Source organism: Raphanus sativus, chromosome 5 (assembly GCF_000801105.2).
Source record: "Raphanus sativus cultivar WK10039 chromosome 5, ASM80110v3, whole genome shotgun sequence".
Taxonomy (NCBI): Eukaryota; Viridiplantae; Streptophyta; class Magnoliopsida; order Brassicales; family Brassicaceae; genus Raphanus; species Raphanus sativus.
In genome coordinates, this window is record NC_079515.1 from 31,266,489 (window position 1) to 31,291,970 (window position 25,482).

At 33.7% G+C, this 25,482-nt stretch overlaps 4 protein-coding genes and 1 long non-coding RNA gene across 8 annotated transcripts; all 5 read left to right on the forward strand.

Moving 5' to 3' along the window:
- Nucleotides 1-6,637: 6,637 nt before the first annotated feature.
- Nucleotides 6,638-8,841, forward strand: LOC108860620 (exopolygalacturonase-like). Its single transcript, XM_018634485.2, has 4 exons — nt 6,638-6,891; nt 6,982-7,293; nt 7,822-8,340; nt 8,448-8,841. Exons 1-4 carry the CDS (start codon nt 6,748-6,750, stop codon nt 8,679-8,681), a joined length of 1,209 nt encoding a protein of 402 aa, XP_018489987.1. The 5' UTR covers nt 6,638-6,747; the 3' UTR covers nt 8,682-8,841.
- A 443-nt stretch (nt 8,842-9,284) lies between these two features.
- On the forward strand, nt 9,285-11,291 carry LOC108861922 (uncharacterized). Of its 4 annotated transcripts, none has more exons than XR_001950942.2 (5): nt 9,285-9,705; nt 9,790-9,997; nt 10,099-10,222; nt 10,318-10,423; nt 10,480-11,291. It is a non-coding gene; the product is annotated as an uncharacterized LOC108861922 (long non-coding RNA). The 4 variants fall into 4 exon arrangements; XR_001950941.2 differs by having other exon boundaries at nt 9,286-9,705; nt 10,497-11,291; XR_008946338.1 differs by lacking the exon at nt 10,318-10,423 and having other exon boundaries at nt 9,292-9,705; nt 10,497-10,568; nt 10,664-11,291.
- A 1,296-nt stretch (nt 11,292-12,587) lies between these two features.
- On the forward strand, nt 12,588-14,234 carry LOC108805173 (vacuolar protein sorting-associated protein 2 homolog 1). The gene is made up of 5 exons (XM_018577145.2): nt 12,588-12,781; nt 12,921-13,051; nt 13,392-13,496; nt 13,592-13,852; nt 13,930-14,234. Exons 1-5 carry the CDS (start codon nt 12,742-12,744, stop codon nt 14,068-14,070), a joined length of 678 nt encoding a protein of 225 aa, XP_018432647.1. The 5' UTR covers nt 12,588-12,741; the 3' UTR covers nt 14,071-14,234.
- A 1,305-nt stretch (nt 14,235-15,539) lies between these two features.
- On the forward strand, nt 15,540-17,189 carry LOC108805172 (vacuolar protein sorting-associated protein 2 homolog 1). The gene is made up of 5 exons (XM_018577144.2): nt 15,540-15,724; nt 15,867-15,997; nt 16,272-16,376; nt 16,458-16,718; nt 16,882-17,189. Exons 1-5 carry the CDS (start codon nt 15,685-15,687, stop codon nt 17,020-17,022), a joined length of 678 nt encoding a protein of 225 aa, XP_018432646.1. The 5' UTR covers nt 15,540-15,684; the 3' UTR covers nt 17,023-17,189.
- Nucleotides 17,190-18,412: 1,223 nt separating this feature from the next.
- LOC108863197 (protein CTR9 homolog) lies at nt 18,413-25,150 on the forward strand. Its single transcript, XM_056986254.1, has 24 exons — nt 18,413-18,637; nt 18,804-18,870; nt 18,952-19,146; nt 19,271-19,368; nt 19,770-19,823; nt 19,948-20,068; nt 20,164-20,223; nt 20,326-20,540; nt 20,826-20,913; nt 21,028-21,128; nt 21,213-21,305; nt 21,519-21,587; nt 21,675-21,767; nt 21,842-22,102; nt 22,249-22,329; nt 22,416-22,574; nt 22,690-22,785; nt 22,939-23,040; nt 23,117-23,224; nt 23,311-23,535; nt 23,814-24,080; nt 24,166-24,237; nt 24,402-24,719; nt 24,800-25,150. The coding sequence occupies exons 1-24, from the start codon at nt 18,497-18,499 to the stop codon at nt 24,968-24,970; spliced, it is 3,255 nt and encodes a 1,084-aa protein (XP_056842234.1). The 5' UTR covers nt 18,413-18,496; the 3' UTR covers nt 24,971-25,150.
- Nucleotides 25,151-25,482: the final 332 nt, after the last annotated feature.

Consider the following 25,482-nt stretch of genomic DNA (forward strand, 5'->3'; position numbering starts at 1 on the left):
AATATTAGCATTAGATATGTAATATATTTTAATATGTATATCTATTAAAAGAGATTTTTTTAATCATATGGTTTTATGATTAACTGTATATTTTTATAACAAAAATTGTAAACATGTGATAACAATTTTTTTAATGTGGAGCTTTTAATAGTTCAATAATTTGTAATTGTTCTTGAAAATTAACTGCAAATTTTAAAGTTTAAATATTGAGTTTTAAATTCTTGTTCAATGCAAATTTTGAAATTGAATTATTTAGGTATTTTTATATTGTATATATATATATATATATATATATTATTTTGAATGTCTATTAGATGAGGCTTTCTTATTCATTAGTTTTTTATGATCATTTATATTTTCTTATAATAAAAAATTTAAACTATTGATCACAAATTTTATTAATTTATAATTATTTTTAAAAATCATTTATAACATAAACGGAAAATGTATATTTTTATTATGATTGTTTATTTTATGTTAGTAATATAAAGTAAAACATAAATGATGGAGGATACACAAATTGTTATCAAATATTTATTATTAAAATCATTAGCGTCATATATATATATATATATATATTAATCAAATTAGGTAATCTCGTAGCTTTATTTAAGAAAAAAAAAAATTAATTGCACATTATTAATTAATTTTATGATTAGTTTAATGAAAACTATAATATATATTTAATAAACCAACATATTTTTCTAAGAAATTTGAGAATCATTATAGTGAAACACGTATCTATACTATACTAAAAAAGGAGAATACTCTCCAATTCTAAGCTATCCACGTCAGATCAATAAATCAGCCAATCACATAGCTTCTAATTGCCACGTCAGATCATCTTTACACATTTCTCCTCTCAAATCACAATCGTCACGACTTCTCCACTTCACCCTCACCGTTCCAAATTCTGCAACTTCGCCGTTTCTCTCTTCTCATTCAATACAGTTCTTTACTCATTTATTTACTAGATTATATCATTTCAACTTCCTCAAATCTTATGTCCAATGGAAAAAAAAAGACACAACTCCGAAGTAATCTTGATGTCTGAAAAAAAGGAACTGAATCGATACAGTTAAACGATTCTACGCATGTCTGTGTATTAGAGATGGCGGAGGATTTCGCAAGGGCGGTGGACCACGGGCTTAAACTAGCCAAACGGATATACTTCGGACAAGACCGAGCAGTCGCCGCGCCGAGGCCAATGGCGCCGATGGAGAGATCACCCACGGTGCAAGCTTAGATTCCTTCCGCGCCGATGGTTTACGCAGTTATACCCGACCCGGGAATCGTAGATAACCCGGACTTACCGAGCTACCAGCCTCACGGCAGGTGCTACCCACCGGCTCTGATCCCTCTCCAGATGAACGCGATTGAGCTCCACGTCGATTGTTCTCATCATACAGAGGAACACAAAGGTAAAATTTAGTTTTGAAAACCCTCTTATTCAGTCTCCATCTTATTCAGTGTTTCCCAAATTGATTATATTCTAAAATCAAAATCCTACTATTGTAATTGATGTCTCAGCCAATGGAATATTGCTCAAGCAGATGATGTGTAATTGCTGTTTTTTTTCTTTTAAAGCATGAGAATGACTAAAGTTTTATACTCTTATTTTTAATTTCTGGAAGATTTGAGTCTTTGATGCCTTTTTAATATCTTCACCATTTTTTGATCTTTGACATGGAAGTACTAAGAGCTATATCCTCATTTCTTTGATTGCAGGCTTGCAGCTTAATTAAACCCAGCATCTTGAAGGAGCTCTGAATCAAATCTCTGTTCTATTCAGTATGCTAGAATCCAGATTTGTTAGTATTGTGTTCCAAAATTGTGTATTCAGTATGTGTTTCAGTTAAATCATTTTCGAGTATTGTGTTGTTGTTGTGATAGATAAGCCCAAACATCATAGCTTTTCCAGATTCGTTGGACATATTGTGATAGATAAGCCTAAGCCTGCTATTAGCATGTCCGTGTTTTGGCTTAGTGTTTGGAGATTTGAGTGTATATTCTCGCTACATGTATTAATACATTGCAACATATAAAGCTTACGAGTGATCTGCAGTTTGGTTTTCACTCCATTTCTCTGACCCCATTCTACTAATATGTTTTCCATCTCGCATCTATGGCTATCATCAACTCTAGCTTACGAGTGATCTGCAGTACTTGGTTCAAAATGAGTCACTGTTAAGTTGCTTTAGATGATAGATTGAGTGAAATGCAGGTGGAAGTTTACTTTGACGATGATTCTTGCACTCCAGGAGGAGTTTACAGTGTTAGAAACGAAGTCTCAGCTCTCACCTAGATCTTTTCCCTCATTCCAGCTTCTTATAAAACACAAACATTTGAAGCAGCTCTACGGGAAGCTGTAAAACTTAGAATCAGTGAGGTTGTTGGAGCGGAAGAGGAGGAAGCAGCTCTACGGGAATCACGTACGTTCGGCAATATTTTTATTTTTTTGTTTTCAAGCATCTATATGATAAATTGAATAAGTTCTCTGCAGAAAAAACAACAGAGGATCGTTTGAATCAAGAGAATGACAAATGACCTTCAGTTTGCAAAACACAAGGAAATAATGGTTACTTATAATCATCTTGCATTTTTTTCTCCACCCAGCTACCTATAGTAACTTTTTTTTTTGTAAAAGCCTATAATAACATTTTTATTATTTTGTTTTCTTAGGTAAAAGATTAAATCTGATCTCCCTAATATGCTTTTATATGCTGTTTTTGGTTTCTCTTTTTGAACGTGCATTCATTGAAACCTATTGACTTATATGTTGTCTGAGGATATTTATTTGCATTGTCTACTCATCATAATTGATTTTGGGTTTGTAACGTGAAAATAGGAGTGTTCTCTGTACTATGAGTCTGCAAGGAAGTTGCCATGAGCAGACTGTTTGAAAAAAACTTAAGAGCATGTGGAAGGGTATCTGGGTATATCTCAATTATGTTTTTTGCATGCAACGTCCTCAGATCTTATCCCATTCAGCTCCAAAATAACATATTAATTCAATCATAAGGGTTATTATGACAAAGAGTATCAAAGCTACAAACCAACATAAAAATAAAGATTAAGAAGGTCTTTAAAAAAAAGTCTTCAAGACGAAGCCGGAAATCCTACTTTTGTAGAACCATTGTTGGGTTTTTTTTTTCAAAAAAAAAAAAGGGATTCGAGTCATTTTTCGTTAATATGATTTTCTTAGCAACGTTTGTTTATATGATTTTAATATCAAGTCCCGGTGATGGTTTGTTTTAAAAGTATGTTTTAGTCTGGTTAATTTGGGCTGTTTTATTTTTTTGTTGCTAATGTATTTTCATGAATTGGTTTGGAGAATATTATTATTTTTTGTATTATTTTTACGTTTGGATTTTTGATTCAATTTTGTTTCTATTATTAAACTGTTAAATTTGGTAGTATAACTCAATGATTCTAAATTTAGGGGTTTGAAAATATCTTCGGCCAAAGTATATAAACATCTAACTATGTAAATAAATGTGTTCCATTTAACAAATGCAGATGATCCAGGTTTTGGGAGAATAAAATATTTAAATAATTATTAAAAAAAAACGGAGTAAACCACTTTTATTCAGAATATTATGGATAGCGCGGTTTCTTAAAAAGTACATATATTCGGTATATTATGGATTACCAAATTAAAACTACTTTTTAATCTCGGCTATGTTCGATTATAATTAGTTTGTTTTTACTGAATTGAACACCCCTAAATAATTCACCGATTTTCTCATTGTTTTGAAAAAGACAACACTCTCATTCCAAACACAAACATTAAAACATATGATCGGAAAATAAACTATCAACACACTTTTCCGCGCGTAGCGCGGAGAAAGAATCTAGTTATAATTAAAAATTGGATTGATCCTCTTTTTTAACATAGAATGGATAACTAATTGAATTTTCACCAAACCTAAGATCCCTTTATTATTAATCCGGAAGCATTTTAAAAATTTAACCTTTAAAAAGTAAACTAATTTCGATGTTGCCATTATGCCTATGTGTCACCCTCACAATCCTCCTCAGCCATCATTTAAAATTATCCTTAATTTACTAGAGTAATTACATATAATGCCATTGGTCCTATTATGTTTGTTATATTCTCATTCCCAACATATTATTTGGCTCCTTCTTTATATTATTTGACACATATGCATTGCAAACATGTTATATAAAATGAGTTGTCGAGTCCAAGGACACATATGCATTTCGAGTTTTTTATTACATTTTTCCTTTGCATCTGTACGAATCATATTTTTTTGTATGCTAATTATCACATGCTTTGCTGATTTTGCTATCATATATGTGTATATAACTTATACATTCTTTTATATATTCTTGAACTTATACATTCTTTTATATATATTTTTTATTCTTACTGACTTTCTTTTATATATTCTTGAACTTATACATTCTTTATATATTCTTGAACTTATACATTCTTTTATATACTCCCTCTGTTTTTAAAAGATTCATGTTTTAGAAAAAAAATTTGTTTCAAAAAGATACATTTTCTACATTTTCAAGACATTAATTAATGAAAAATTGTATATTTCCAAAAATATAATTGTATTTATTAAAATCTTATTGGTTCAAAATTTTGGGGAATTGTTAATTAATAAAAACAATGCATTGGTAACTAAAATTTTATGTTTTTCTTAATAAGTGTGAAAAATCTAAAACATGGATCTTATAAAAACAGAGGGAGTATATATTTTTTATCTTTACTAACATTCTTTTATATATTCTTGAACTTATACATTCTTTTATATATTTTTGAACTTATACATTCTTTTATATATTCTTGAACTTATACATTCTTTTATATATTTTTTATCCTTACTGATATTCTTTTATATATTCTTGAACTTATACATTAATTCTTTTATATATTCTTGAACTTATACATTTTTTATATATTCTTGAACTTATACATTCTTTTGTATATATATATATATATATATATATATATATATATATATATATATATATGTATGCTTACTTGCAATATGAAATATGTAAAAAATGCATATATGTATACATATGCTTATACATTCTTTTAATTATACATTCTTTTATATATGCGTGCTCTTTTTTTCAACATTTCGAATTTCGAAAATAGGAACCACATACAACATTATTGCATGTTTTGGAATATGGGAATCATATAAAATTAGGAACCAAATTTATAGTGATTTGGGGGTGATTGATATTATTTGAGCAAAATATCTATAATTTCGAGGATAATTTTATCAATCTTGACCATGATATTTATGCATTTCCTAAATTATGAAAAGATGATCTACAATAAATATAAACTTGCTAAAATTTTGGTCAAGATATGAAATATGAAATATCTAAATAAATGCATATATGTATACATCTACTTATACATTCTTTTATATATTCTTTTAATTATACATTTTTTATATATGTGTGCTCTTTTTTCAACATTTCGAATTTCGAAAATAGGAACCACATACAACATTATTGCATGTTTTGGAATATGGGAATCATATAAAATTAGGAACCAAATTTATAGTGATTTGGGGGTGATTGATATTATTTGAGCAAAATATCTATAATTTCGAGGATAATTTTATCAATCTTGACCATGATATTTATGCATTTCCTAAATTATGAAAAGATGATCTACAATAAATATAAACTTGCTAAAATTTTGGTCAAGATATGAAATATGAAATATCTAAATAAATGCATATATGTATACATCTACTTATACATTCTTTTATATATTCTTTTAATTATACATTTTTTATATATGTGTGCTCTTTTTTCAACATTTCGAATTTCGAAAATAGGAACCACATACAACATTATTGCATGTTTTGGAATATGGGAAGCATATAAAATTAGGAGCCAAATTTATAGTGATTTGGGGGTGATTGATATTATTTGAGCCAAATATCTATAATTTCGAGGATAATTTTATCAATCTTGACCATGATATTTATGCATTTCCTAAATTATGAAAAGATGATTTACAATAAATATAAACTTGCTAAAATTTTGGTCGTTAATAAGGGAAATTGGAAAAATATATTAATTAGAATTTGTTGGATAGCTGTGTTACTCACCAAAATTATAACTGTGTATGACACGTGTATTTATGTTTATAATCGCATACACTCATTGCTATTTGGTATGGCTTCGGTATATAAGTGTACCATTATTTTTTCAAAGAGATGCAGTGACAACCAACTATTTTAGTACAAGACCAGAACATATACTTTAAAGTCTAAGGTATATTATTTTACTAATAATGTTAACCCCTATATATTATTACTCATACCATTTTGACAATTTTCACATATAGAATATGTAATGTTCCCTAATTTTTTTTTTTTATAAAAAGTGTTTCCTAATTTTTTTTTGAACATTTTCATCCTGCGCAAGGCGCAGGTCATATCCTAGTTCTGTTTTAAATGAGAGAGCAAAGAGAAATCAGATAACCATATATGTGCATTTCCATAACAATAACTAATCAACCAAAGGCAATACAAAAGAAACAACCCAATTTTAGCCGATGATTACTAGTTAGTAACAATAATCAAGTTCTTGTTTTAAAAAGTATATTTATTCTAACAGTTCATGGAAACATACTAACTCTATATAAGCAGATACAGTACACCAACACTTCTCATTGTGTCTTAAACACATTTATAAATAACACAAAATCCTTACTTTTATATACCGTAACATAATAAGAAGATGGCTTGCGTTGCTTCTGCTTTAAAGTCTTTGTGTTTGTCTCTCTTGTTCGTCGCCGTTGCATGTCGTCCTACCAACAGGCCAAAGGTTTTTAACGTCCAACGCTATGGTGCCAAAGCTGACGGAAAAACTGATAACGCCAAGGTATGTGTACATAGCCAATAGCACAATATAGAAACACACAAAAATAAACATTTTATCGATTTTTTTTTGGTTTCATTTGTCCAAAACTAGGCATTCACAGACATATGGAAAAGTGCATGCACAAGAAAAGGTGGTAATAGTAAAATCTACGTACCGAAAGGAACATTTTATCTCGGTGGTGTAGAGTTTGTAGGGCCATGCGCAAATCAGATTGAATTCATTATCGATGGAACTTTATTGGCTCCTTCAAACCCTACGAACATTAAGAAGGACACATGGATCAACTTCAGGTATATTAACAATCTTATTATCTCCGGTGCCGGTACACTCGACGGCCAAGGGAAACAGTCTTGGCCACTAAATGACTGCCACAAAAACCCCAATTGTCCTAAGCTAGCTATGGTACCACATCTTAATCCTTTTACATATTGCTTTATTATATGATTTTACTATAAAAGTTTATTTAATTCAATTATTTTCTGTTATACGGTGAATTTGTAGATTTGATTATTTAGATACAAAACGTTATAAAAACGGATATCATTTTGAAGAAAGTAATATGCACATAACTACATTTTAGAGCATGTCCATTGGTAAAGTATTTTGATATGGGGTTTTCTTCACTAAAAATATATTTGAAGTTATTGATTATGTTAGAGCACTTCTGACCCGGGGGAGGGGGGTTCTACCTTTTGGAAGTGGTCTTACAATACTTTTAAAGAGTTTCGGTATGTAAAACCCAGTAGAGTATCTACTAAAATATATCAGAAGTTCTTATTTAAAAAACTATATATTGTTTCACTTTTCTATTTTTATTTGTTTTATTTTACTTTTAGATACCCAAAGAGTGCTTTTTTATTCAAGTCACCAAATGTCTTGCTAAACTTTTTTTCTTTTTTTGACTAATGCTAAACTTTATTATTCTCAAAGACAATGGGATTTGCATTCGTGAACAACTCAAGAATCGATGGGATAACATCTCTCAACAGCAAAATGGGACACTTCAACTTTTTCTCTGTCCATCACTTCAACATCACTGACGTCACTATAACAGCTCCCGGCGATAGCCCCAACACCGACGGGCTAAAGTTCGGGTTTTGTAGCAACATTAACATTTCCAAGACACACATTGGTACCGGAGACGACTGTATCGCCATCCTTTCCGGAACCACCAACATGGATATCTCCAATGTCAAATGTGGTCCGGGACATGGGATCAGTGTTGGAAGCTTAGGGAAGAACAAAGAAGAGAAGGATGTTAATGGCTTAACCGTAAGAGACATAGTCTTTAACGGCACAAGCGATGGTATTCGGATCAAGACTTGGGAATCTTCAGCTTCGAAGATCTTGGTTTCTAACTTGGTGTACGAGAATATTCAGATGATTAACGTTGGAAACCCTATCAACATCGATCAGAAGTATTGTCCTCACCCACCCTGTGAAAAGAAGGTGAACTCTCGACGCAAGATACAAAATTATATAATTCTTTTCCCTCTTTACCTCTTACTAGAACAAAAGAAAAACTAAAAGTTGTGTTTCATTATTTTTTTTGTCAGGGAGAGTCACACGTTCAAATCCAAGACCTTAAGTTAAAGAACATATATGGAACATCAACGAACAAAGTGGCGGTGAAGCTACAATGTAGCAAGAGCTTCCCGTGCAAGAATGTTGAGCTAACTGACATTAACCTAGAGCATAAGGGAGTCGAGGGTGGTCCTTCCACTGCAGTATGCGAGAATGTTGACGGTTCTGCACGTGGCAAGATGGTTCCTCAGCATTGTCTAAACTGACCCATGGGAACAATGACTATGTGTTGTAATATTTTATATTTTCTTATGTTTTTTTGTATAATTTCTAATTGGTGTGTATTTGATTTGCTTTTTCTTTTTTTTTTCTTTTGCTACTAGTTTATGAAAGATTTTGATTGGTGCAATAAAGAAGTGAATACTAGCCTTTTTTTTTTGGATTCATAATGCCGAAATTTTCCAATTAAGTTTGATTAGCACAAAAACTCATATATTAATAGATTATTGATATCATTATATCGGCACTATAAATGAAAGATTTAATCCATTAAATCAATTTTTTTTAACCAAATAATAAAATAAATTTATTTAAATTTAGTTTAGAGGTTTTTCATCCAAAACAAACTTATTTGAGGTGTTTAGCATAAAAAATCCACACATATATATATATATATCTTTATATATAAAGTAGACTTCTCTGGCACTTCCTTGCGCCATGTCATCAGTAAGTATGGGGCGTTTTTAGACACGCGTCTTCCTATTCTTTTTACTTTTGCCGTGTTTTGTTTGAACATAATGAGCCATTTGTTTGGCCTGGGCAGTTTTCGATATTTGTTTTGGTTGGTAGAGCCCACCTGTTGGCCCATAGTAGCAAGGAACTCTATCAAATGACGCATCATCTTCAACCTGTTTCTCATAGAAAACCTACTGTTATCTCTTTTACATTTTCTAATAAATTCCATCTACAATCAAATGGCACAAACAACTTTTGACTTTCCCAGATTTCCTTATATATGCTTCAGTTTTCTTATTGTTTGTTTGCAATTTTTAGTTTTTTAGTGTTATCTAAATTTATAGATCTCATCGGTTGTTTGCAACTTTTAGTTTTATTGTTCTTGGGTTTTGATTCACTGATTTTCTTTATGCAGAAAAAGAGCTCTGGAAATGGTGAATTCACATGTGAAGAATGAAGATACTGAAGAACAAAAAAAAAATCAAATTAAACAACCGCCACAAGAATTAGATCAATTGCTTGAAGCTGGGCATACCTCCTATTGCTATAATTCAGGTAACAAAAAGAATATAAAGAGTTTTGTTATTTTTGGTCGATTAAACAGGGTCAGGCCCAATTAACTCACTTATCACCCATCAGTTCTTCCCGGAGCTGTAATCTATAGTCGAAAACAACTGTGTTGGAGATGGACGTGGTGGTGTCGGGTTGGGCTTTCCTGAGACTCACAGGTTTGGTGTAAAGTTTTGTCAGTCTGATGGAATGACCGGATCATCGGCGGTAAAGTCGCCACTATGGTGGAGCCGTTGAATAATTGCCGATGTCGACCACGTTCAAGGAATTCTTAGAGGTATATATATTACGCTTTACTTCAGACTACTGAATCAATTTGGGATGTCTTATGTTCAAGTGATGCACTTTCTTTTGTAACATTTGCTTACATTGGTGCAGAGATAAGGAGGATTTCCAGTTTCTTTGCTCTTGATAGATATGTGAATGGTAGTGGATTTAGGTCGCTTGCTAGCCGACAAGTGGAAAGCTTGATTTCAACGGACGGTCAATGATGCAAGCACAGGTAAGGTATCAGATATTAGAATCATGTTGAATAGTGTTGGTGCTGCTAGGAATTCTAAAACCAAAAGTGGTTTTCGTAATTATAGTTTTATTCAGGAAAATTCTAAAACAAAGCTTCTTCATTTTATGCTCCTGCTTCAGTTGGCTGCGTTTAGATTTCAAAATTGGAAAATTTTCCAAGCTTAAGTTATCGATGTTTTAGGTAAATATGATATTGTAAGTGGGTTGATCTTGATTTAAATGCACTCATCCTGGCAGTATAATTTTGTTGGCAGGATTCTCAGGCCACGTTGAAACCCTCTAAAAATAGTTGAGCTAGCAACACACTACTGGGTGTTTGTTAGAGGGTAAGGATCTCTGTAAGATACTGTCTAGGTAAGGTTCATGGTTTATTGATTCTATGAATTGTCATATTACATTACTGTTTCCACTGCAAGTGTAGAGTACTTCCAACAGTTCAATACCATATTCTCATATGGTAACTAGCCAAGCGGCTCTGTAACCATGAAATAAAAAAGCGCCTTCTAGCTAAGGTTGTACCGGTTGCTCAGATGGGAGTTGTTACATGGGGGGTCATTCCTTATCCCTTCTTTCACATTAAGTAGTTTCAAACGAACAGAAACACAAAACTTTTCTTCCTTTCCGGAAGATCCTTGCATCTGATCCTCTCCAGCAGCTATTTTCATCGCTTAGCTCCCTCCATCATCCTAGCACAAGAGAAGCCAAAAAGGAAAAAGCATCAATGTCATACATATATAAAGGAAGAGAAAGAATTATGACTTATGAGACAGCTCAGCCATTGTATATTATTTTCTTTTACCGGTGAGCAAGAAGATGGGAATCTCATATGTGGTAATTTAACTACTGTAGAAATATTTTATCGCATCGATCAATCGTAGTTGGACATATTAGTTTAAGAACTTTTGGTTTATTCCTTGTGTTTCTCTGAAATCAGTGTGGAAAAATGTCTACTTAGGTCATTTTCACCTTTTCAGATTATTCATTATTTTGTATTATGTTGTTGAATAATGTCATTATATAACGATAATGCTTTGTATTATTTTCCTGAACTGATGAACTTTACACTGCTCGGTATGTTTCTTTTTTGTAAAAATGCTCAGTATGTTTCTTCCCTCTACAATTAAAAAGAAAGGAATAAAGCAACACATATAATTAACTCTTTTAATTTTTCAAATGCATTTATTTCCTATATTAGAGCATATGTAAAGCTGCTATTAGGAGTAGAAGATGATCAACATTAAACATCAAGTATCATAATGATGATAGGAAGAAGCAGGTAATTCCTCTAAACAAAAAAAAATTATACACTTTGTATATGTCTAATTAATATTAATTAAAAAATTTAGGAAATAAAGAGTTCGTCCACTTACTTCGCCGACTACGCACATCTTCCGAGTTTTGAAGTAAAGAGTTGTCACTTAGTTTAGACACAAGTGCGGTTTTTGATAAACTGCGTTTGTCTTTTTTTTTTTCCTTTGCCAGCAGTCCATTTTTCTTTGTGCTATATGTGATTTAGTAAATGATTCAATCTTTTTTTTAAAGAAATTGTGGAGTCACATGTCCGTGTAATTTTGCTTATTTTTTCTAAGATAAGAAACTAATGTTCATTCGGCTTTCCTGACCGACCATAATCTTAGAGGAACAGTTTAAACCAGCTAGCCGCGTATTAAACTTACTGTCACAAAATCAGCTAAAAACTTATACACTCATCTCAGCTATGATTCCAACATAATAATACAACAAGAAAAAACAGTCAAAATTAGATTGATGAATGTGTAGAATATAAGAAATCCTTCACTAAATCACCTTTTAAACTTTCTCATGTGTAGTATTGCCATTATAAGCAATTTAAAACTTCACACTAACAATCGTCTTCGTTTTTTCCCAGCTTTTGCATTATCGACTCAGAAGGCATGCTCAAAAATTCACTTCACCGGCATAAGAAGTAAATTTCAAATCATTTGTTTGGTGGAAAGTGAATTCTACATTTTAGTTAACCGGAGTCTACTTAAATTATGCTTTATTATTTTTATACAAACATGATAATCACACAACAAACACATGCATTTACGTGTTTTCTTTTCGAACATGAACTTTATTTTTTAAATTTAACTTTATTTTACTTTGATATAGCTATCAATTATTTATTCTATTTTTATTGCACTAATCTATGAAAACCATTTATACTATTATTTCTTAACCTAAAAATTTACAAAAAGAAATAATACACTAATGTTTAACCGTTATATGGGTCAAAAAACAATTTGAACTCATTAGAATATAAAACATACGAACCCGGCGCGTAGCGCCGGAATACCACTAGTATATATATATAAAATAACTGGGGGTATTGAGTATTGACGAAGGAAAAGAGAATAATCCCTTTTCCGCGTTTCCTGACCAAAAGTTTCATAACTGAGATTTGTTCCAACTCCGATCGTAGGTTTCGCTGATTCGAGTTCGCGTCAAAATCCTATTCAAAGTTTCGAGATTTCGATCATGATGAATTCCATCTTCGGAAAGCGGAAAACTCCTGCAGGTTCTTCGAATTTGGATTTTTTTTTTGTGTGTTGAATTTTACTTTCCGACAAGGGATTGCATCAAAGCGTTCGATCGCAGTTGTTTGATCCTCCACTGGGATGGTTTTTTTTAATTCTAATTTGGTTTTTGGTTTTAAGAACTACTGCGGGAAAACAAGAGGATGCTTGATAAGTCAATCAGAGACATTGAGAGGGAGAGACAAGGCCTTCAAACACAAGAGAAAAAACTTATTACCGAGATTAAAAAGACCGCAAAGCAGGGCCAAATGGTTTGTTTCTCTGTCTCTCTCTTATATTAACTTATTTACCTGTGTTAATCGATCTGGTTTCATGTGGTTGTTACTCATTGTGTTCCATTGCAAAATTTGAGCAACTGTAGTGATATGTTGAGGTTTTGTCTTTATTTTGTATCCCCGAGGTTTAGAAAATTATTCGCTAGAAGAAACCAACAGAGTGTATCAATATATGTATGCTGTAGACATAGAGTACATGACAATCATGCAGTGTTTGATGTGGCTGATACTTTATTTTTTAATGAACTTTATAAGTTTGATTGAATAGAATGTGCTAGTTCACAAATTGACTATAATTGATTTTTGGTACACTCAGGGAGCTGTGAAAGTGATGGCAAAGGACCTTATCAGAACACGGCACCAGATTGAGAAGTTTTACAAGCTTAAATCCCAACTCCAAGGTGTTTCTCTCAGGATCCAGGTATCCTTTGCTTCTTCTTGCCTTTGGTTGGTTATTGCTAAAGTTCCGTTTCCAATAATCCCAAAAAAAAAAACTAATATTTTGTGTTATTTCAGACTTTAAAATCAACACAAGCAATGGGAGAGGCAATGAAAGGTGTGACTAAAGCAATGGGTCAAATGAACAGGCAGATGAATCTGCCTTCTCTGCAGAAAATCATGCAGGAGTTTGAGAGGCAGAACGAGAAAATGGAGATGGTCTCTGAGGTGATGGGAGATGCTATTGATGATGCCTTGGAAGGAGACGAGGAAGAGGAAGAGACTGAAGATCTTGTTAGCCAAGTCCTTGACGAGATCGGTATCGATATCAACCAAGAGGTACTATCACATTCTTCTCTTCAGATATCCAATAGAATTTACTCTGTTTGTGTTTAACTTGATTGAACTGGTTTCAGCTGGTGAATGCTCCATCTGGTGCGGTGGCAGCACCAGCAGCAAAGAACAAGGTGGTGCAAGCTGAGGCGGCAGGAGCTGAGGACGGTGGGGGAATAGATAGTGATCTTCAGGCAAGGTTGGACAACCTTCGAAAAATGTGAGGCTTTCCCGGTTTCTGTATAATACTGTTTGACTGTTACCCGATTATTACTTTTAAACTCCAAAGGAATATGTGGCAAACTAGATACATGGTTACGTTTTGAGAGTTTGTTTGTAATAATTTCATAATTTGAGCCCTGAATTTATAAAATCTCATTGTTGTCCTTTTTTTCTTTTGGACACAAATCTACTATGGCACTCCATAGACAATTTTTTTTTGTTACAACTATTTCTAATCTATATTACTTAGGGCTGGCAAAATTATCAAATTGTCACTAATGGAAGTTCAATCTTAACCATAGAATAATTTTCTCCCATTTTCAATCACATTTACACAATTTTTATTTTCTCATATTCTCTCTTTTGGGTGGATCAAAAACCTCCTCCTTAACCTTTTGGATCTCATGACTTTGTCGACCAATGACAAGAACTGAGCAAATATAAATTTGATAAGAGAACTGACCAGTATGTAAGACACACCGACAAAGAACACAAGGAGATGTTGTTTGATTCAGAAGAATGGGTGTGGTTACACTTGAGACAAGAAAGTTTCCCAACCCGAAGGAGTTCCACACTCACAGAAACAAGAGATAGTCCATTCAAGATTGTTGAGAAGATCAACAATAATGGATACTGATTGAACTACAATGTGAGTTCTTTTGAATTTCCCTCGTCCTTGTTTCATCGCTATAGCTTCTTGCAGGTATTTGGGGTTCTGTTGGACTTGTTTAGCGGCTTTTGGTTTCCGTCCTGTGCCCGACTTTTTGTTTTCCGGTCTTTGTCAATGGGCTTCTCCGGTCTTCTGGTCGATCCGGTTTCTGGCATATAAAAGTTTGTACATGTAGTTCAAGATCGTTTTCTGATTTGTGTTCCTAAATTCTTCTTCTATATTTTTTTTTGCGTGTAATGGCGGTGAAGATTACACAGCTCGACGATCATCGAAAGTTAGCTATTTCAAAAACGACATAGAGATTTTCGGAGGCATTCGAAGCAACAAGGTGAATCTCACGTCTCCGTGATCATCGTGAAAGGTTGAGAACTATTTATGATTCTTAGGAATATAGAAAATGGATTGGCGGAACGTGCCAGATTTAATGGATGGAAGAAACTAGTCTTAATGATTTATAGTTTTGGAAATTTTTGTTCAAATCGAACTTGTAATCCGATCATTTATTCCAGTTATCCAATTTGATTTTTAATATAATTTTTCTTATTAGAAAAAAAAAGTTAAATACATGTATAAATTTTTATTACTCATATACAAAACAAGTCAATTATCAAATATTGCTAAAATATCAAGTATGCTTATGCTCATCCCTATGTTTTAGGCAGTTCTTTTATTAAAATTTTATCATGAAATAATAGAAAATAATATTTTTGAGGGGGTTATACTTATTCCAAAATATACATGTACCCGAAGTTAATTATGATAAAGATTGAAAGCTATAGTTGATATTTAAGAAAACTTGGTTCGTTTCGACAAAGGAAAAGAGAATCACTTTGCGCGTCTCCTGACCAAAAGATATCTTTTTCAACTCCAATCGAAGGTTCTTCTGCTGATTGGAAATTCAGCTTTAAATTTTTCCGTGCAAAGTTTTGAGAATCTTCTTGCGATCATGATGAATTCCATCTTCGGAAAGCGAAAAACTCCCGCAGGTTCTTTGCAAATCTCAGATCCCAGTTAAAAAAATTGAATTGTACTTTTGTGACTTAGGGATTGCATCAAAGCTTTCGATCGCAGTTGTTTGATCTCTACTCTTTATGACATCTTCTCCTAATTTGGTTTTTTGGTTTTCAGAACTACTGCGGGAAAACAAGAGGATGCTCGATAAGTCGATCAGGGACATTGAGAGGGAGAGACAAGGTCTTCAGACACAAGAGAAGAAACTTATTACCGAGATTAAAAAGACCGCAAAGCAGGGCCAGATGGTTTGTTTCTGTCTCTCTTATAATTAACCTATCTTGTCTGCAATTCAAAATTTATGCTTAAGAATTTGTTTAGAAATTTATTTGCTAGAAGAAACTAATAGAGTATATAAATTTATGCTATAGACAGGTACATGAGAATTATGTGAAGTGTTTGCTTGGCTTATGCTCTATTTTTTCTTAATGAGCTTATTATACGTTTGATTGAATATATTGTGTTAGTCAATTTGACATCTTCTGTAAATTTTACTGTATTTGATTTTTGGTACACACTCAGGGAGCTGTGAAAGTGATGGCAAAGGACCTTATCAGAACACGACACCAGATTGAGAAGTTTTACAAGCTTAAATCCCAGCTCCAAGGTGTTTCTCTCAGGATCCAGGTATGCTTTGCTTCTTTCTTGCATCTATACTTATTCTTCTACAAGGTAAAAAAAAAAGACTAATGTTTTGTGTTACTTCAGACTCTCAAATCAACACAAGCAATGGGAGAGGCAATGAAAGGTGTGACTAAAGCAATGGGGCAAATGAACAGGCAGATGAATCTGCCTTCTCTGCAGAAAATCATGCAAGAGTTTGAGAGGCAAAACGAGAAAATGGAGATGACCTCTGAGGTGATGGGAGATGCTATTGATGATGCCTTGGAAGGAGATGAGGAAGAGGAAGAGACTGAAGATCTTGTTAGCCAAGTCCTTGACGAGATCGGTATCGATATCAACCAAGAGGTAGTATCACATTCTTCTTTTCAGATATCCAATTGAATGCAGACCGATTAAGAACCAAAACTGGCTGCTTCCACTTAACATCAGTTACTATTTGTGAAAAACCAAAATGAAACCTATATTGCAAATGCTTTAACTTGATTGAACTGGTCTGCTTGTGTTTCAGCTGGTGAATGCTCCATCTGGTGCGGTGGCAGCACCAGCAGGAAAGAACAAGGTGGTGCAAGCTGAGGCGGCAGGAGCTGAGGACGGTGGGGGAATAGATAGTGATCTTCAGGCAAGGTTGGACAACCTTCGAAAAATGTGAGGCCTTCCCGGATTCTGTATAATATTGTTGACTTGTTACCCGATTATTGCTTTCAAACTCCAAAGGAATATATGTGGCAAACTAGAGACATGGTTACGGTTTGAGGGTGGGTTTGTAATAATTTCATAATTTGAGCCCTGAATTTATAAATCTCATTGTTGTCCATTCTTTACTTTTGTACTTTACTTTTGCCCTGTATAGTGTGCAGTGAAAACTTCATAAATTAAGGCTTGATAAATTAAATAAATTTCATAGATAAATAAAAATCATAAATTAATTAATTTCACCAGTAGTTTCAGTTAGGATCGGTATAAAATAAATATATCAGATAAAATAATAAGATAACAATTTTTTTCAAAAACATCTTATGTAAATATACATTCCTGATGTAAACACAAATTAATAATTTATATATAAAATTTAATATAAATAAAAGCTATATTGAATAATTTGTTTTTTAATGAAAGTTTTTCTTTTATTTTTACACACTTTTGAATATTTTGATATAATTTTATCACTGTATGTCTAAAAAAGCAACACTTACATTGATTACTTTTTATACACCAAATACAAACCAAATAATCGAATAAGAATAATATAAAAATTGTATCTAAACAATTAATCAATACAAAAATAAATATTATAAAATCAAATATATATTTATTTTTACATGAAAACCTAAAATCTATTTTTTTTTGTAAATCAATCTCTATAAATTAGTAAAATTTTATAAGCTTCAGATTATTATTTAGTTTTACTAAAGATATTTATCAAAATGATTCAAAATTGAATTAAATAATTAATTAAATACAAAATTAAATTAAAAATTAAATTATCTTCATTCGTTAATAGTAAAATAAATAAATTATCCACGATCCATGACATCATCTAGAAGAATCAAAATATTATTTAGAAAGATAATAAATTATTAGTTTCAACTAAATTATCTCTGACAACTTTAACCGGAAACTATTTTGACGAGGAGCCTATTCACGTGGTAATAGATTATTTCAAATTTAATAGCTATATAGTTAATTGATAAATTAAATTTAAAATAAATTTTGATAATTTATTAAGAGTATTAATAATTTAATGACTTTAATTTTATTGCAAGGTTTCAAAGTTTAAAATAAATCTAATATTTTTATTCACTAAAATATAAACGATTTAATTGTTTTAACTTTTAACTTGAATTTTTTTAAAAATAATTTACTTCACAAATAATATGTATATATATTATATAATATATGTGAAATATTAAAAACGAAAAACCCACCATTTAAATAATAGGACAAATTACCATAAGAATTCAAAATATTAAATTATGAATCGAATATTTAATTCAAATTTAAAAATAATAATATAAAAATGTGTAGTTATTTTCTACTAATCGTTCTCCCCCAACAGATTGGCACTGCAAAATTGACTCAGAACGAGAAACTCAAATCTAGGGTTGGCTTCTCGGCGGCGTGCAATGGCGAGTGTGTACATACCGGTTCAGAATTCAGAAGAAGAAGTGAGGGTTGTTCTCGATCAGCTCCCTCGTGACGCCTCCGATATCCTCGATATCCTCAAAGCCGAACAAGCTCCTCTCGATCTCTGGCTCATCATCGCGGTTTGTTCTCTCTTAACTCCAATTGGATTATCGAGCTTCGTTCAGATTGATTACTTCAAAATTTGATGCTAGTTTCTCCTCTAGGAGCCTGATTGTACCACTTATTGTTTATCTTAACTCAGTTTTAATTTCTTCTGATTTTGGCTTAACTTTTCGTGTGGCGAAGAGAGAGTACTTCAAGCAAGGAAAAATTGATCAGTTCCGTCAAATATTGGAGGAAGGGTCAAGCTCTGGTACGAACATACAGCTGCAATCATTCAGAATTGTTTAGAGAATGATTTTTAACTGAGAATACTCATTTTCCTCTTGATAAGATATTGACGAGTACTATGCTGATGTTAAGTACGAGAGGATAGCAATCTTGAACGCTCTCGGTGCCTATTACAGCTACCTTGGTAAAACCGAGACTAAACACAAAGAAAAAGAAGATTTTTTTATCATGGCTACACAGTACTACAACAAAGCGTCCAGGATCGATATGCATGAACCTACCACTTGGGTTGGGAAAGGTAATCACTAATTCACTATCACATTCTTTACAAGGCAGTCCCTGTACCAATTCTTGTTTTCCGTTTATCCATGTTTAATGTCTTCAAATTACAAGATCCTGAAATGTAAAATGTCTGTTTACAGGTCAGCTCTTACTGGCTAAGGGTGAAATAGATAATGCATTTCAGGCGTTTACGATTGGGTTAGGCAATTCTGATAACGTTCCTGCTCTTCTGGGCCAGGTATTAACCAATAATGATTTTCTTTTTCTGCTACGTAGCTAATGATCTGTAGGTTTTTGGATTCTATAGATATATCATCTTCTCACTTTTGGTCAAAGGAAAGGCATCAACTTTTCTTTTTTTTTCTTGGAGCATGACTTTGGTTGCTTGAGAAAGCTTTAAATTAAAATTTTGGGTACAGATATGTATGTTTAGTAAATTAAAGTCTTCTTTTTTTTCTTGAAGCACATATATATATATATATATATATATATATATATATTTTTAGGAAATGAATATTCTGAGTTAGCTGGTATATATCAGAATTCCGGGTCTTGTACTCTTACCATCCTAGGTCTTACAGTGTATTAGCTTATTCTCTACTACTTCGCATATTAATAACTTGCGCTGCACATATACAGGCTTCTGTGGAATTTTACCGTGGACGTTTTTCTGAGTCATTGCAACTGTACAAGGTATGCTTTTTTATTATCAACTAATATATATCTGTTTGCAAGTTTTGAATTTATAGTTGATATGGTGCAGTCTATATTTGGAACAGATTAATAATCTTTTCATTTATTCATTGACTGTCTTAAGAGGGTCTTGCAAGTACATCCCGGCTGTCCTGCTGCTGTGAGACTGGGAATTGGTCTTTGTCGTTATAAATTGGGACAACTAGATAAAGCACGGCAAGCGTTTGATCGCGTTTTGCAGGCAAGTATGACTGGGATGTATATCTCACTTTCTTATGACAGAGCCTACTGAAAGCTTCAATAAAGAGTGCTGTTTAACATATTATATATCTACAGCTAGATCCTGATAATGTTGAAGCTCTTGTGGCACTTGGGATCATGGATTTACAAGCAAATGATTGTAAGTATAACTCAGAACCAAATCTTCTGATAGTACTTACTGAAGAGATTATTTTGACTAAACTTCTTTTTGGCTTTTACTGATGACATTTCATGTGTATAGCTTTAGGAATGAGGAGAGGAATGGAGAGAATGCAGCAAGCGTTTGAGATTTATCCCTATTGCGCATCAGCCCTGAATTATTTAGCCAACCACTTTTTTTTCACCGGCCAGCACTTTCTCGTTGAGCAGCTGACTGAAACGGCGCTAGCTGTCTCAACTCATGGGCCAACAAAGTCACATTCCTTTTACAATTTAGCACGGTCATATCATAGCAAGGTTTGACATCTTTTTTATCATATTGCGTACCTTGTCTTGAAGATAAGTTTAGCCAGGAACTTTGTGGTCTATCTAGTATACGTTAGGGTGAAAAAGCTCTGAACTTGCCAGTGTTAAGGAAAGAGAGGAAGATAATGAGACCAGCTTGCTTATAGATTTTATTTGAGTATTTGTTTTCTTTCTTAAGCGTTTCTTTCTCCTATGGGCAGTTATAGAAGAATACATCATTTTTTGTTTCCTTTGTTTAATCTCCCTTTCTGATATTCGGTGATGTTCTTCTCCTAGGGGGACTATGAAAAGGCTGGGATGTACTATATGGCAGCCATCAAAGAAACTAACAATAAGCCACAAGAATTTGTATTTCCCTACTTTGGTAAGTTCCTTGTCTCATGTCCTACTGAATTCCCTTCATTCTTTGGACTTTACCATCTGAGTCGTTAGCAATGATGATGGTATCATTTGTATTTGTTTTTGCTGACGTTGTCAGGTTTGGGTCAAGTACAACTGAAGTTGGGGGAGCTTAAAGGATCAGTGTCCAACTTTGAGAAAGTATTAGAAGTCTACCCTGACAACTGCGAGACTCTGAAGGTCATGCTTTTTTCTTAATTGATCTTTCACCCTTTGTTTTATCATTTGAAATGCTTCTTGTTCAAATTTCTTTTCCTTCTTTAGGCTCTCGGACACTTATACACTCAGCTTGGAAAAACTGAGAAGGCTCTTGAGTACATGCGGAAGGCCACAAAACTTGATCCACGTGATGCTCAGGTCAGTTTGGTTTACATAATTCGAAAGCCTGATCTTTCAAAATGTTGATACTTGATCTTGAGAACACCTTTTGGGTTATTTTATTCACAGTTCTGAACTTCTTAAATCTTAAGTGTTGCTTTAGATTCAGTAGGGCTATGGATCCTTATCTATTGCAATTGTTTCCAAGCTTTGAAGCATTTTCTTTCTTTACTTGCTACATAAATCTTGTAGGCATTTGTTGGCCTTGGTGAGCTGCTGATATCATCTGACACAGGGGCTGCACTTGACGCCTTCAAAATGGTTAGTTTTATTTGAAGTATGATTTTGATAATTGTATCTCCTGTTCCAATACATGAGCATTGTCTGAAAACATAAAAAAATGCCCAGGCACGGACGCTCATGAAAAAGGGAGGACAAGAAGTGCCTATAGAAGTCCTGAATGACATTGGTGCTTTACATTTTGAGAAAGAAGAATTTGAGGTTCGTAATCCGTTTATTACTGCTCGTTTCTTTTTAAATTTGGCAATTGACTTCAATACACTTGGTCGTTTCAGTCTGCGCTCGACAATTTTAAGGAGGCTCTGGGAGATGGAATATGGATTAGCTTCCTTGATGAAAAAGAAAAATTAGAAGAGACAGGGGTGTCTGTTCAAGGGTACAAGGATACTGGAATTTTCCATAGGCTGATTGAAAATGGTCACTCTGTCGATGTACCTTGGAATAAAGTCACAACCTTGTTTAACATGGCTAGATTACTTGAGCAGTTACACAAAACTGAAACAGCCACTTTTCTGTATCGGTTGATACTTTTCAAGGTATAATAACTCTTACTCTCTTGTGGTATTATCCGTTTCTATAGTTGATGATATACTTGCCATGTCTCGCATAATTTTTCTGAATGCTTGATGCTTTTGCTTCTCTTGATTTCTTTAGACTTGCTCTGACTACCTATTTCGTGCAGTATCCTGGCTACATAGATGCTTATTTGAGGCTTGCTGCGAGTGCCAGAGCTCAGAACAATCTTCCTCTAGCTATTGAACTGGTATTTACAATTTTCAACATTCTATTTATTTTTCATATATTAGCTTGTTTTCTATTTCTGACCGCGGTTTCTACTTTTCCCTATAGGTGAATGAAGCTCTGAAGGTGGACGATAAAAATCCAAATGCTTTGTCTCTGCTTGGTGAATTAGAGCTTAAAAATGATGACTGGGTTAAGGCAAAAGAAACCCTTCGAGCTGCTAATGATGCGACTGATGGGAAGGATTCATACGCTATTCTTTCCCTGGTATACTATTGTTATTTCCATTTTGTGTGGTAGGGCTAGATGGTTTGGAATTGTTCCCGCTTCTTAGTCTACAAGCCTTTTATTGTGCGTACAATATTTTCTTGTGATGGTGTAGGGAAACTGGAACTACTTTGCAGCAATGCGCAATGAGAAAAGAAATCCAAAATTAGAAGCTACACATCTGGAGAAGGCCAAGGAACTTTATACTAAAGTATAATTTCGTTCCTTTCGTTCTTCTCGTTATTACCAATTTGGGCATAAATCCTGATTGTGTTCTGGTGGAGGGTTGTGGACATTTCAATATTATTTTCATAGGGCGTCAATGATAATATTGGTACTCATTGTTGGTCGTTGGGGTTAACAGGTCCTGACTCAACATAGTTCCAACATGTATGCTGCCAACGGTTCTGGCATTATATTAGCAGAGAAAGGACAATTTGATATTGCCAAGGATATTTTCACTCAGGTCAGCTAGATCATTTACCATTCATGTTTAGGCTAGTTAGATTCTTCAAGTCACTGGAACTTTGTCAATATTTTAGGTTCAAGAAGCTGCAAGCGGAAGTGTGTTTCTTCAGATGCCTGATGTATGGGTGAATCTGGCTCATGTGTACTTCGCTCAAGGGAATTTCGCCTTAGCCGTGAAAATGGTTCGTCATTTCTACATAGTATTGTCTTCTTTTGGTCTAATTTCAACGTTTTGCTGATGTCTTCATTTCCGTAAACATGATTTCAGTATCAAAACTGCTTGCGGAAGTTCTTTTACAACACAGACTCTCAAATTCTTCTTTACTTGGCCCGTACCCACTACGAGGCTGAGCATTGGCAAGAGTGCAAAAAGACACTGTTAAGGGCCATTCATTTGACTCCTTCGAATTATACATTCAGATTTGATTTGGGTGCTGTAATGCAGAAATCATCATCTTCCACACTACAAAAGAAAAAGAGAACAGCTGATGAGGTTGTCATACCAAAAATAATCTCTTCCTGAGCATCTACTATTTTCCCTTGTGGTTCTTATGCTTAGAAGATCTACAGATTTTAGCATGCATCGTTTGGGAATAGATAGGGGATTATGAGCTTGTGTATGTAGAAATTGGGAAGATAAAACAGATTTTAGCATATGCTTCTACAACTAGTGTATAGTAATGGTTTAGATTTAAAATCCTAGTATGAGTTACACTAATAATTCATGGAATGGGGACTAATTGACTTTGACCTGCTTGATTGACTATGCAGGTGCGCTCAACAGTGACAGAAGCAGAGAACGCTGTTCGCGTATTCACTCAGTTGTCTGCTGCTTCAGATCTACATGTTCATGGGTTTGATAGTAAGAAAATACAAACCCATGTTCAATATTGCACACACCTGCTAGAAGGAGCAAAAGTTCACCGTGAAGCTGCTGAGCGTGAGGAGCTGCAGAACCGGCAGAGACTAGAAGTTGCTCGTCAGGCTGCCTTGGCAGAAGAAGCACGCCGTAAAGCTGAAGAACATAGGAAATATCAGGTAACTGCAGACTTGCATGTTATAGCTATATTGAAGATTTTTTCACGTCTGCGATATGCATTGATGGGTTCTCTCTCTTTGACAGTTGGAGAAAAGAAAACAGGAAGACGAACTGAGACGACTGAAGCAAGAAGAAGAAAAAATTCAACGCATAAAGGTGTGAGGTCCCCTGCTTTTTATTACAATGCATATGAAAATTAAGTTTATCAACGTTGCTGTCTAGTCTCGAGAAGAAAAAAATATGATGTTTGATACTTTTAACTTGGCTTACATCGATGTTTAGGGTATACTGATTTTATTCTGTAATTTTGAATGCTTAAGGAACAATGGAAGAGCAACACACATGGATCTCATAAGCGTAAGGAAAGAGCTGAAGATGATGATGGGGAAGGTAGGCCGAGTGAGCGGAAAAGAAAGAAAGGTGGGAAGAGAAGAAAGAAGGACAAAAGCTCAAGGGCTCGACATTACGAGGACGATGATGAAGAAGCAGCTACTATGGATGAAGTGGAAGACGAAGACGCCAACACTAATTATAACAGGGAAGAGGAGAATCAAGAAGCTGAGGAGCCTGTGGATGACGATGATGCTCATGATCTTCTTGCTGCTGCGGGGCTTGAAGATCCTGATGCTGATGATGAGGTAATGACAATGCCAGTTCTATTTATCTTTTTCGGTTAGAATCAAAGACAGTGTTTTGACGTCGGTTTACTTGGGTGCAGGTACCTGCTTCTGTTGCGAGACGAAGAAGGGCACTTTCTTCATCAGATGAAGAAGGTGAATTGATGGAGGGTCATCCAAATTCAAGCCCCCAGAAAGAGAATTCTCCAGGAAGGCAAGAAGAGAGCAATGTGGAAGAAGAAGATGATGCTAACTTGAACGATGAGGAGTAGAGATCTTTCATACTTAACAGATCTCTGTGTTTGTAACTTTAGTGATAAAGATTCTCTATTGATTGTCTTTATTCCAATTTTCCTAGGACTCGCAAGTGTGAGAACAAATAACATTCACATGCCAAGAATCAGTTTCATAAATGAGAGGAAGCAAAGCATATCAGACGAATTTGATTTAAATGGAAATTCCAACTCACAAAACATCTACCAAGCATGAGCATAACTGACAAAACTTCTACTAGTCAATAATAATATTTGTGTCCTATTCTTGTTTTCAATCTCGCTTAGTTGATCTCTTTGCTTGGTTCAAAATTTAATATTTTCTCAAAGCTCTTGTATTTCAAACAATTCCATTTCTCAAAAAAATTTTTTTACAAACATTAAACATTAAGCAATGTAGTTTCTACTAAAACAATCTCAAATGACAATCCAGAAAAAAAGAGTCAAATGAAAAAGAAAGGAAAAAAACACCTCACGCGGACCAAACTAATCATATCAGAGCGTGTAATGTC